A 13231-nucleotide genomic window follows, 5' to 3' on the forward strand; every position below is an offset into this window, starting at 1 on the left:
TGGGGAACAGTCCGAAACTTCAATTCAAAAATTCTTCCTCAAATCGCAATGGATTAAAATGAAACTTCGGCCATAGATTCGCAACCTCAAGGATTAAGATCCAAAAAGAAGTTTACAAAAAGATCGAGTAAATCACTAGAATCGAAAATACACCCAAAAATCACAGAAAAAGAAAGACACTCAGGAGCACAAGATTGAATATGAATTTGATCTTTCAATTACTCCACGAGGTACGATTACAAATCATTCTTGAGCACGCACAAAGCTAAGATGGCAAGAAGATCAAATCAAAGATCCACGCACTCTCTCTCAGACCCTAGCTCTCACAAACAGATGAGAGAACCTCCAAATAAGAGATGCAAAAGAGGTAGGCTCCCCCAACAACCCCTCCACATATATATAGTCTCCTGTCCGAAAGATCAAAGCGTCCTTACATGAAGCACATAATCCAAATACCCCTCAGGGGTAAAACCGTCCAACTTTTTATCGGAACCCTGGACAAACACGCCGCCTTCACGACTTCTCTTCGCCTCGACTCAAGCTTCGTGATGACACCACGTGCCCTTCGCAACCGTCATCCGGGTTTTGAGACCCAAACCGGCAAACATGCTTCCTCCTGGTTTTGTGGTCCAAACCAGTAAACCTGCCGCCTCCAATGTCGACGCGTGTCCGACCTCCCATCAAGTACCACGATGCCTTCAAGATCTTTCGCGCTTCCACCACACGGGCAGCCAACTCGAACTTGCCATTGCCTTCCCCCTTGACTTGGCCGATGCCGTCTTCATCACGTCCATGTATCCTTGCTCTTTCGTGCACCAAGTGGACCGCCTATGATTCCGTCCAGACTCCTCGGGTCCCTCGATCCAAGCCTACTCGTGTTCACCCTTCATCGCCTTTGATCCATCGGCATGAAACTTTCGCTTGACATTCACCACGTACCGTCGACCGCCACGTCGCATCCTATGCCTGCACATCACGAGACAAGAGATACATCAAATCCACACAACTTTGTCAATCACTCATCATCCAAGGGTGACCACCATTGGTTCTCGATCCTAGCTAGATCGGGTTTGAGTTATACTTTTTACTACAGAAATTGTTTTATGGTTCATTAAATTTTTATTTATTAGGATTTATGGTCCATTAAATTTTTTCTTTTTAATATGATTTATGTAGTTTCAAATTGAAATTCTGAACATGGTGAATTCTAATATGGAATACTAAAAGATGAACCTGAAGAAATTCATTTAATTTTTCAATGTTGAACCTTTATAATACTTAACGATGATGTTTTGTAATTTTTCAAATAAATTCCGTACAACTCTTTAATTGACATGTGCACCAGTTTGTTAAACTTTTTGGTACTATTTGTGCAGGGAAACTAATTGAATTGATAAGAGAACTGAAACATAGTTTAAATATTAAGCTTTCCTTTGTTTTGAGAAGTTCGTGGTGTTATTCCTTCGCAAAACATGTGCGAGTTTGGGAGAGTTTAAATCCATGGGAACCTTTCTACACTGCTTACTCAATGCTAAGACACTAAGAATACACTACCCCATAGATATATCTTAACTATATAAACCATGATGAAAGAGTTTTCGAATACTAATGTTGTCCGTCACTAAAAATAAGCAAGTAACACAAATCACATGTTTTAGGAATTAAGAGGAAGGATGTGGTTCTGAAGTTATTGGAAAGAAAAGGTCACATGGCCCGACAAGAGCATGTTCCTGAATGTAAGACAACAGAGGCGGCCTTTGTGGTTTTGTGGACTGTAACTTTGTTAAATGGGCTGACAAAGGATGTGGTTTTTTGTGGGCCTAATGGGGGAAACTAGAAATAGATCTGGCCTGCAAAATTATCAGCCCACCCATTAGGTCTAATTGGGACCCAATCCATTATTGAGAGCCCAGCCCGGTCCAAACACAACCACGGCCTCTTCATACTCAGCCACCACATCCCAAATTCTTCATCGATTCTGAAGCAAACAGTGGAGAGGGGCGATTTGCCCCAATTGGACTCCCCCCCTATGAGATTGGAGTATGAACTCTGAAGATTGGAGGGAGGTCTTGCAGGCATCTATCGGGTTGCATTGCTAGCTAGGTAAGAGTTTCCCAGGTACAATTTTTTTTATTTCCTTTGTTCCCCAATCAGTTCTGAGTTCTCCCGACAAGGTCTGGTCTTGATTCGGGACAAATAAGGGATGATCTTAGCACCATTGCCCGTCCTTGGTCAGTGTCCTCTTCCTAGCGGTGAGTGGGGTTGATGGCACGAAATCAGGGAAAGGAGAAAGAGTCTGCAGTCCTGGAGGTAAGAGAGCGGTCTCTCTCGAATCCTGAAGCTAATAGAAGAAATGATAAAACTATGAAGGAGGAACACTTCCCACATCATTGATAGACACTTCACATCATATATGGTCGAGTTGGAAAGTATCACCTTGAATAGTTTCTTCTTCAAGAAAATCCACTTCTTAACTGCATGTTGCAGGTGCATCTTATCATATGAAACAGATGAACTCTTCTGATCTCTACTTGATCATACACTCAATTACTATCATGCCCATCATTAACCGTGTGCTCATTCGTTACAAAGTTTTTTTTTAGATCAAAGAAAGAATTGTATTATATCAAAGCTGAGTATATCATCAAGTTAAAAGCACTCTCAAAGTACTCACACACTAAGCTGTTCCAAAAGTCAATCCCAAACCTGTGTAAAAAATTAAATAGAAGGCTGCACAGGCAAACACTCAGTAAGTAGGCTGAGAACACGCGCCCAAAGAATGGTGACCAACATCCCTGTAGGCTGGAACGAGCACAATCTTCTTCTTTCTTCTTGCGTCTTTCTTCTTTCTCTTTCTGCCACTGATGAAGAAGAGAGACTGATCCCAATCTATCCAATCCAAGACTGATCGACATCAGCTCAGGGGACAGACTTACTCTCACAAGCCTTTCACCGTGGTTGGATCTAACCACGACAAAACAGAGAAGTGCCCGGAGAAAATTATTACACGACAACGGCACCATCCCTGCCTCGATGACGCCATCTGGAAACCTAATTCTCCATGTCGTCGCCCCAAGAAAGTTGCCGACGCCGTAGATGCCACCACCTTCATCGGAGCCGCCATGGAGAGACCCAATCCACCCTATCTCTTCACCGTTGCCGAAGAGGAGAAGGAGGAAACAAATCTCCCATCCCACAAAATGCGGCATGGAGAAACCCTAACCCTAATCTAAACTCGATCTATTAGAGACTATTGGAAGAGATGGATCCCCACTCCCTCTGGCCTCCGGCGAGATGCCAAATGTGGGAAGGGAGGGGGACCAAATGGTGGAGAAGGCGAGAGCCGGTGGATCGGCGAGAGAGGGCGCGCCACCCGTGTCACCCTCGAGGTGACGTGGGGGCGGAGCGGTAGACTGCAAAGTTTTGGAGCCTGCACCATTCGTTACAAAGTTGTTCCACTCAGATAGTAGTTTTATTTTCAAAACATCTACCATCTCGTCCCCTACGAAGGTTATGAACTTCTCGTCATCAACTCCATCTGATCAACAATCGTCTCATCCAATTTGCCCCTGATCAGCGTCTCTAGACTACCATTTTCTTCTTCTTCAGCATCATCAACTTCAAGCTAAAGTTGTTCGTGGAGCACATGCTTGTTGTGCCTCCTCCACCACCTCCTGCAGAACAACAACATTATCATGGACCGCCTCGATTTCAGCCATTTCCTTTGTTTCATCAACTCCATGGGTCATACTCTCGTTTCCCCCTTGACTACTATTGGCCATATCTTTCTCAAAAAGCATCACAAGAGGGGACGTAAATTTGTACAAAGCCATGTCCACAAAATGCACGCCAACACTTCAAATTCCTCGTCTCCTATAGTTCGCACCGCCATCCATGCTCATGTTTCCTTAGGGCTACACTACTAACTTTCAACCTCTAGTGTAAGGGGTTCACTTGCAAGAAATTACACAACCAACTCAAGACATCCATATGTCGCATCTTTAATGGATTTCTCACACATGTATCCATGTACTGATAGTACCCCAGAGTCACAGTATGTTATGAATCCGTTGTTACAATGAACTCTGATATTCACTTGTTCTGAATTCACCCCCGCTAATACATGGTACGATTTGACGTGAGACACTCACAACTCATTGTATTGTTCAACTACTTATTTTATTTCTAGATCAAAAACATCATATTTTCCTAATTTATCCAATTTACTTTGAAAATTCATTCCAAATGATTTTATATTCATTTGATCAAGTACACCAACTACAAAATAATTAACTAACTAGTGAATTATCCTAGTATTAATTTATCCACCATACTAACTACCTAATAGTAAACTAATAGCAACTCCAAGAGGCTCTGTAAACCACTTGGACTCGGTAAAAAAAGAAAATGCCGGTAAAATACCGATCCAACAGACTCGCCTTCTTGCTCGCCTCTATATCTCGCTCGGCGTCAGCTCCTCTCCGCTCGGCATCTTTGGCGAGCGCCTGCGACTTGCCATCCTCCTCTCGCCCACCCTCCCACCCTCCCGGCCTCGCGCCATCCAGCCCACGCACCCACGACGCTCCCGCGCCCTTGAGACCTCACCGCTGCTAGTAGCATGTGCCGTCATCGCCATCATGTACAGGCCGCGAGCGCAGGAGAGGCCGCACCATGCGCTCATCGAGACATGGATGTCATGGTGGTCTCGGCGGGGCACGCAATGAAGCGGAGACCGTCCAAGCTACTTCACTAGAGCTCAATTCCTCCCACTAGTAGCAGCTTCACGACCTCCTCTATTGATTCCCCACCTCACCCCGGTTCGCCACAACTTGGAACCACGCCGTTGGCGCAGCCAGAGCTTGATGCCCACCATTGTTACAAAACTGAGCTCCACCGACCCCTTTTCAAATCCGGAGAATCCCTCCCACCAAACTTCGACTCCTTTCGCACACAGCAACCTCACAAGGTCTCTACGCTCCCTACCCACCGGTTGGCCTCATCCCTCGCCGGGAAGGTATGCCGTCGACAACCAGAGAGCTCTAGTGTCGCAGCCATGGACCTCCACGGTGAGCCCCCCCCCCCCCTCCCCGAAAAAAAAATCTCCAGACTGGAGTCCACAAAATAGTAGAATAGAATCGTCTCGTCGTCCTCATCGCGGTGCTCCTCTTGGTTTCTAGTTTCTGCACCCGAATCAGCAAGGAACATGAGATTTCCGCTGCGGATGGGGTGGCCTCGCTGTCAGCATGCATCACCACGTTCTTCCTCATCTCCGGCGAGCTCCGGTCACCATCTACCTGTGCCAAGTGCGTCACTGCATGTGCATCAAATTTCTAAACATCGTGCTATGCTTCTTGGTTGCCGGTTATCCTCGTAGTGCAGGAATGCCACCATTCTTCCTCATCTCAGGCGAGCTCCGAATAACCGTCGCCAGTATGCCCCCGCCGGTACCCGGTGTCCTCCCCCTCCTTTTTAATAGATGGATAGCTAGTCTGTTGGAGATGACCACAGTTTAGAGAGGGAATCTTAACTCAATGAATAGCTAAATGAGAATTTGGCAAGTCTGATTTGGCTAGGCTTGTGGAGTTTCTCTAATCGACTACACTAACTAACTAACCTTCCTTGCCTCGGCCTCAAACGCTAGAGGCTAGGTGCGGGCGGCTCGTCTGTGGCAGGGCGGCTTTGGGGGGGGGTGCAGAGGGCCGGCAGACAGCGGTGCGGCAGGTGGGTCGGAGGTCAGCGGGTGGTAAAAGAATGTTAGTTGGTTCACTGTTGGGGTAAAAAAGGGTCCTATCGGCTGCCTGATAGCTGATTGACCTCTTGGCCGACAATAGCCGACTAGGCGCGGCGTCGGTTCGATAGGCCTACCGACCATTAAATGGCCGATAAGACCATCGAACCTTGTCGGTGGAGGCTAAGGAGCTCGGGGATAGCCGATAAGCTCTTCTCGGCCTTTCGGTGGCCAACAAGGCCAATGCCAGCTCTTCCGCTACGGACTAGCTGCTATTTCTACAATTCTCCATTTCTCATACTGTTTCTACAATATTTTATTAAAATAATATTTAAAAAAAAATCAAGATCTCTAAATTGCAAAACTCTTTCCTGGCGAGTGCTTTCACTAGAATCAATCATAGATATACAATCAAGATAGCATGATCTATTTTAATTTGACCCATAGTAGTGTACCGGTTAGGATGTTTAATTTGCTTAATTCACCCCTCTGCTTTTAGGCCAAATGAGCATCAATTCATTTCAACTCCAAAATTGTTTAGGTTTTAATTTAAGACTTAGCTTTCGTTATGAAATATTCAGAGAAGCCCAACTAAGTCCGGATCGCACATGGCCCTATGCTTAGTTTTTTGAAAATTGACAATATACTAAAAAGGTTTCAAATTTTTAAATAGGGTTCAATTCATGCACAGTTGAACATTTTCTTTTTTGGAATTCAAGACATGGGACGTTACATGCAAACTTTCATTTTTCATTTTTCTAGCCAGACTAATGGGTCATTCTAATCAAACATGACCAGATAAGATCACAACTGTGTATCGAAGCATGGTAAAACTGCACCATCCATTATAACAGGGGTGAAGCCAGCCGAGCATGCCACTGGGTCAGCCATCGGGATCAGCTACAATGAGACAACAACGGGACCGACAGCTTGAGGGTGCTGGAGCCGCGATTGAGGGTGGTGGAGGACCGGCGGCGATGACGACCACGCACGCAGAAGGCGCCAAGTGCAGCCAGAGGGTGGTGGAGCCGCGATTGAGGGTGGTGGAGGAGGCGGAGGGGCGCGCAGAAGCGGCGGTCGCAGCGACGAAGGACCGCCGGCTGGACACCTGCCGGTTGCCGTAGCCTCTTGCAGCGGGAGGACAAGGACGATGCTGCTACAGTGATGCTACAGTTCTCCACGTCAATTATTACTACAGTGCTAGTAACGGGCGTTAAGTGGGTATATGTAACGGCCAGTCACTCACGTTACCAAAACAGAACATCGGTAACGGGCTTTAACGTCTGTTACTCATAGTTGTGCTATTCGTAACAGTCATTAACCGATCGTTACGGTTATTGGTGCTTTTAGTAACAGACGTTAAGCGACCGTTACTGATGATGACTTTATTTGTAACGGTTGTATTTAAGAACCGTTATGAGCTAACGCCAAGTAACGGGCTCATCAAACGCCCATTACCATTGTGACTTAACAGTAACGGGCGTTGTGGTGGCGTGGTCTGGCTCGGGCCTGCCAGGATTATTGGTAACGCGCATTGTTTTGTGCCCGTTACAGTTGTCCTTCTCTGTATCGGGCTTCTAGTGCCCGTTACCAATGCCGTGTTACCTATTTGAGGTTTTCACGTAGTGTCAAATACTTATATAACTATGCTATACACAGAATTTTGCAGATTTCATCGGGGTCGTCAGACCCCGATGAGTATATGTAGCTTCGCCACTGCATTATAGCGATATCCTTGTCAAGACATCGCCACGACTCAACACTGCCTCCTCTATGATAGCGAGGAGGAAGCAAGGAATTGAGCAGTTGTCGACGCTCTTGGTCAGCGCCTAGTCCTACCGGCGACTTGGTATGTATACACTACTACAGAATAGGGCATTGCAACATCTTATCATTGCATGTTTGAACCAACTTGGTGGAGATAGTCTGTCACCATAATATAACTGTCGGTGATTCCATAATCCGGTATCACCTCTGGTTCGTAATACCAACCAGCGGTGATATAATCACCACCTATATTTCTCTCCCCCCACTCTCCATCTCTCTCAGTCTGTCAGCCACTCCTCTCCCCCGTCGGTGCCTCCCTCCTCTCCTTCCACCTCACTCCACTCACCCACCGCCTCCCTCCTCTCTCCCGCTGCCTTCTCCCCCGCACCCGCCTCCCCTCCCCCTCCCCCCAGTGCAGCCTCTTCGCCACCCCCACTGTTGCTTCTCCTCCATCCCCGCCTCCCCTCCTCTCTACAGCGGCGCGCGGCCGCCTCCCCTCTCGCTCTCTGCAGCGGTGTGCGTGGCCACATCCCTTCATGTCTGCGGTGACGCATGGCTGGCACCCCACCTCCCTTGCCTCTCCTCATCCCTCCTCTACGTCGTGTGTGGAGCAGTGAGCGATCGAGCGGGCAGGCGTGTGCGACGTGGGCGGAGAGCGGGCATGCACGGGCCATACCATGTGCGGCATTTTTTTATTTTTTTATTCTTTTGTTTTCGAAAACAACGTCACCGCCGGTTGACTCACGCATCACCCTGACTTAATCCAATGCCCACCAAAACCGGCCGTGGTGGCTATTTTGACAGGCTGATGGGGGCTAATTTATTGGAGCTAGATAGTATGTCAGATTAATTTTTTTCAAGAATAATTGGCCTAGAAGTCTAGCTAAACATTTAGATTACATCCACCAGGCTAAGAAGTATATTCTGTGATAATAATTGATCTAAACAAATGAGCATTGTGCATGATTTTGCAAAAAGCAGTGGTCATTAGTACCTGTTGCGCATATAAAGATTGAGTTTTTTTAGGGCCCATATAAAGATTGAGTTAAGCATACATAATCAGCAATATAGGCGGTGGGTATACACAATGTCTATGATAACAAATAGTAGATGAAATGGTTTAAGATGGATTAGTACTATATATATTTGAATACTAGCGGCATATGAAAATATGATGATGATGAATATTGAAATAAAAAGGAAAGTTGGGGGCTAGATCGACATAAAAACAAAATTAGAGGGGCTAGATTGGGCTATCCAAAGGTTGAGGGACAAGCTTCGTCTAGAAACAAAAACTTCAGGGACTTGGCCAATTTGAAAGTTAAGGGATCAACTTGAACCACAAGCTAAAGTTGAGGGATGAAAATACCTATTATACCTTGCTTGCCGGTCCGGCCTTGTAACTTTTCTTTCTATTATTAAATATACAACGATGGGCGTAAGGGCGTTTACTCAATAAAAAAGACTTATCACCCACACTGAGCATACTTGTATTCTCCGACGTGTAACCTGAGCATTCAGATTCCCTCAACTACAGGTCATCTATCTCCACCGGTCATGACTCACGACTAGAGAAATATCCGGTAGTATATGGTAAGCCTGATGGAAGTACATGTTATGGATGAAAAAAAATATGATGCCCGCCACTACTAGAAAAACGACATTGCCGTCACACACGTTAGTATCAGACACAATTTGATCTGGTACTAAAACTATCATAAAGCCATTTTAGTACCGGATCCAAATTTGAAAGCTACCGGAGTCCATTTTGTACTAGGTCAAAATGCCACCCCGGTACTAAAAGACTAGTTGATGTCTTGACCCGGTACTAAAATAACTCAGCCATTTAGTATTGATCAATAACTTCATGCAGTACTAAAGGGTACTAAATGATATGGTCCTCCACGGATTACTTCTTCAAAAAGAATGCTACCAGTCAGTACTAAATAACTTATTTAGTAACAGTTGCAGCAATCGATACTAAATGGTCACCATCTAGTACCTGCTAAGCAGTACGAGTTGCCACAACCGGTACTAAATGGCCAAGCAGTACCGGTTGCCACAACCCGTACTAAGAGAGTTTTTCACCCGGTACTAGAAGTCAGTTGTCTAGTCTAGCAGTGTGCCCCTTTCAATCCATGTCTACATTAATGGCAAATGCTTTCTTCTAGCTCAAGTCCTTGTCCTTTTAGACTAGTCAAGGTCAGGCCACATGCCTGACATAAAAGGTCGGTCACGGGATTCCCTGGTCCTCCACCGTGAACCAATCTCTTTCTTCTCTCTATCTCTACTTAATTATTAAGGAAGCAATGATTTCTTGATCTGTCATCAGAGTTCAAATCGGAATTCAGGTAACTGTAGGTTGAGTTAAGGGTCCGAAACTGTTTAGAATTAGTTTTTTATGACTAAAATAGAAGAAGATTGAAGTAGTCAATCGACACATAATATGTTATTATAAAATACATATGGACATGCCACAAAGAACTCCGGACTACTTTAGAGCGGTGGAGGTGAGAAATGGGAACCTAATTCGAGCGGCCGATTCATTAGGCGATAGCCTGCTCAACAATCAAGGCAGAGTTTTCACTATATGATGGTGGTATAGAGGTGCGAGAGAGCCGATCCCACGGAGAAAATGAAGAAGAAAATATATTTAATAAAATTATCAATGCTCGCTCATTCTCTCTACTCCATGTGTGCTAACACGATGTAAAATAGGTTATTTGGGATGCGCTTATGTCTCCCTAACCCTTTTGGAATCCAAAACTCGTTATACATTTATTGTCTGCACTGTTAAAGATCAACTTCAACAATTGAACACAGCTTATCTTAGTCACACACACTCAACCCTTACGGCATCCATCCTGACCACTCATCAGATCCCCTAAATTTGAGGTAATCTCCACTAGCCACAAGCCCACAACAACAGATCTTAAATGTGTGTACATACTTTAATTTGCGTTAAAAAAATATAAGCCATAAAATCCTGCGCACACTAGTGGAAAAAAGACATAAAATACCGGTTCGTAACTTCCAACAGTACCAGATTTCACAACCGATACTGCAAATTTGAGACTAAATTACTAAATCCTTGATCTTTAGTATTTGTGGCATGATTTGGTACCAAAAAGTCCCTTCGATCAGTACTGGTTTTGTCAATCTCTAGGAGGTGCTCATAGGAGCATAATTACGTGCACGCGTGTATTTATATAGGAAGTGTGTGCATGTACGTGTTTGTAATGTATTTCGAATAAAAAGCCTTTATCTCGTAATTGTTCTTAGGATACAATTTAGAAAATTAGATAAAATAAATATCATTTTCAGTATACTAATTACTTGACCCGGCCGTTCATACTCCCACCTCACAATTGCTTTGAAAAAGGAGGGTGCAGCACTCCGAGCAAGCATCCTGTGCTTGTTCCTAATGCCTTCTGCCTAGCTAGGTAACAAATTGCCTATCTCCTTACGCAATATATACCCCCAAATAGAGTGCAAGCTCCAGCTTCGTGGAACTGATCGATGTCCATGCATATTCACCAAATTGCTTTGCTTAGGCTCATGGGTGAGATGAATCATTTGTCCTTGCTCCTACATCTCATATTCTTCATTGTGCTATGTGTTTTAGCCACTGCTAATGGTGAAGACCAATTCGCCTACTCTGGCTTCACTGGCGTTAACCTCACACTTGATGGTGCGGCCATAGTCACACCAAATGGCGTCCTTGAGTTAACCAATGGAAGTCTGCGGCTCAAAGGCCATGCCTTCCACCCCACTCCATTCCGCTTCAGCAGGTCACCCAATGGGACTGTGAAATCCTTTGCTGTATCCTATGTATTTGCCATTTACTGTGTCCGGCCTAACATCTGTGGCCATGGCATCGCCTTCGTTGTTTCCGCAAGCAAGAACTTCTCAACCGCATTGCAGAGCGAGTACATGGGCCTTATCAATGACAATAACAATGGCAATCCATCCAACCACTTCTTTGCTGTTGAGCTTGACACCAATCAAAATGAGTTGTTCCACGACATAAATAACAATCATGTTGGGATCGACATCAATGGACTTACTTCCGTGAAGTCCAGCACCGCTGGCTACTACGACGACATAGATCCTAATACCTTCCACAATGCAACCCTCACGAGCTACAAGGTGATGCAAGTGTGGCTGGAGTACAACGGGTATAGCAGGCAGATCAATGTGACCTTGGCTCCAATACACATGGCAAAACCCAGCAAACCATTACTCTCTATCAACTACAATCTCTCAACAGTGCTCACTGACATGGCATATATCGGCTTCTCATCATCAACAGGTTCATTTGTCGCACGACACTATGTGCTCGGTTGGAGTTTTGCCATGAATAAACCTGCTCCGGCCATTGACATCACTAAGCTGCCAAAGCTACCCCGCCAAGATCCAAAGCCCCGGTCCAAAGTCTTGGAAATTGTACTACCATTAGCCACAGCAGCATTTGTTCTTGTGGTGGGCACCACTGCCATTCTACTTATACGAAGGACAATAAGGTATGCTGAGGTACGGGAGGATTGGGAGGTCGAGTTCGGGCCACATAGATTCTCCTATAAGGATTTGTTTCATGCTACAGAAGGGTTTAATAACAAGAATCTACTAGGCATAGGAGGGTTTGGAAGGGTGTACAGAGGACTGCTTTCGGCATCCAAATTGGAGATTGCTGTGAAAAGAATTTCCCATGACTCTAAGCAAGGCATGAGGGAATTTGTTGCGGAGGTTGTCAGCATTGGTCGCCTCCAACACCGCAATCTAGTACAGTTACATGGGTACTGTCGGCGGAAATGTGAGCTTCTCCTAGTTTACGAGTACATGTCAAAGGGAAGCCTGGACAAGCGCTTGTATGATCTCATGGACAAACCTACTTTAAGTTGGGCCCAAAGGTTCCGAATCATCAAAGGCATTGCATCTGCCTTGCTCTACCTCCATGAGGAGTGGGAGAGAGTTGTACTCCATAGAGACATCAAGCCAAGCAATGTGCTTCTTGATGATGAGATGAACGGAAGACTAGGTGATTTTGGTTTAGCAAGGTTATATGATCATGGTACTGACCCTCAAACCACACATGTTGTTGGCACAATTGGATACCTAGCTCCAGAGCTAGCACGCACCAGCAAGGCAACTCCACTTACTGATGTATTTTCCTTTGGCATCTTTGTTCTTGAAGTCATTTGTGGGAGAAAGCCCATCGATCAATCTGCACAAGGAAATCAAGTCATGTTGATTGACTGGGTACTTGATCATTATCGCCAAGGACTTCTCATTGAGGTGATGGACACCAAGCTCCAAGGTGATTACAATGTTGATGAGGCATGTCTAGCCCTAAAGTTAGGCTTGTTGTGCTCTCACCCTTTCACCAATTTAAGACCCAACATGAGGCAGGTTATGCAGTATCTCAATAGAGACATGCCACCACCGGATCTAAACCCGATGCACATGAGCTTCAACATTCTTTCTTTGATGCAGAACAAAGGTTTTGATCTAGAGAATATAGCAAACCAGATGACAATGGCGAACGGCAGTGCAATCTCTGATCTCTCAGGGGGTAGATGACTTCTATGTCCTCTCATTGTTGTAATTTCATTGTTGTTTCTCTTTTGACATGAACAATTGTACCAGATCAGGTGTTGTAAACCCTACATAGTAAAGGCTGCATGCTTGTATTTATGCTTGGTTACTCTAAAAAGATGAACTTTGTAATGGTGTATA

The 13231-nt window shown here is 45.2% G+C and overlaps 1 protein-coding gene across 1 annotated transcript; it reads left to right on the top strand.

The window, feature by feature from the left end:
* The first annotated feature begins 10861 nt into the window (after positions 1-10861).
* LOC120640720 (L-type lectin-domain containing receptor kinase SIT2-like) lies at positions 10862-13222 on the top strand. Its single transcript, XM_039916635.1, has one exon. The coding sequence runs from the start codon at positions 11015-11017 to the stop codon at positions 13073-13075; it is 2061 nt and encodes a 686-aa protein (XP_039772569.1). The 5' UTR covers positions 10862-11014; the 3' UTR covers positions 13076-13222.
* The last annotated feature ends 9 nt before the right edge of the window (positions 13223-13231 follow it).

The sequence above is a fragment of the Panicum virgatum genome, chromosome 7K (assembly GCF_016808335.1).
Source record: "Panicum virgatum strain AP13 chromosome 7K, P.virgatum_v5, whole genome shotgun sequence".
Classification (NCBI taxonomy): Eukaryota; Viridiplantae; Streptophyta; class Magnoliopsida; order Poales; family Poaceae; genus Panicum; species Panicum virgatum.

Bases quoted from the DNA above. Each gene is read 5' to 3' on its own strand.
- LOC120640720 (XM_039916635.1), top strand. From the start codon at position 11,015: ATGTCCATGCATATTCACCAAATTGCTTTGCTTAGGCTCATGGGTGAG.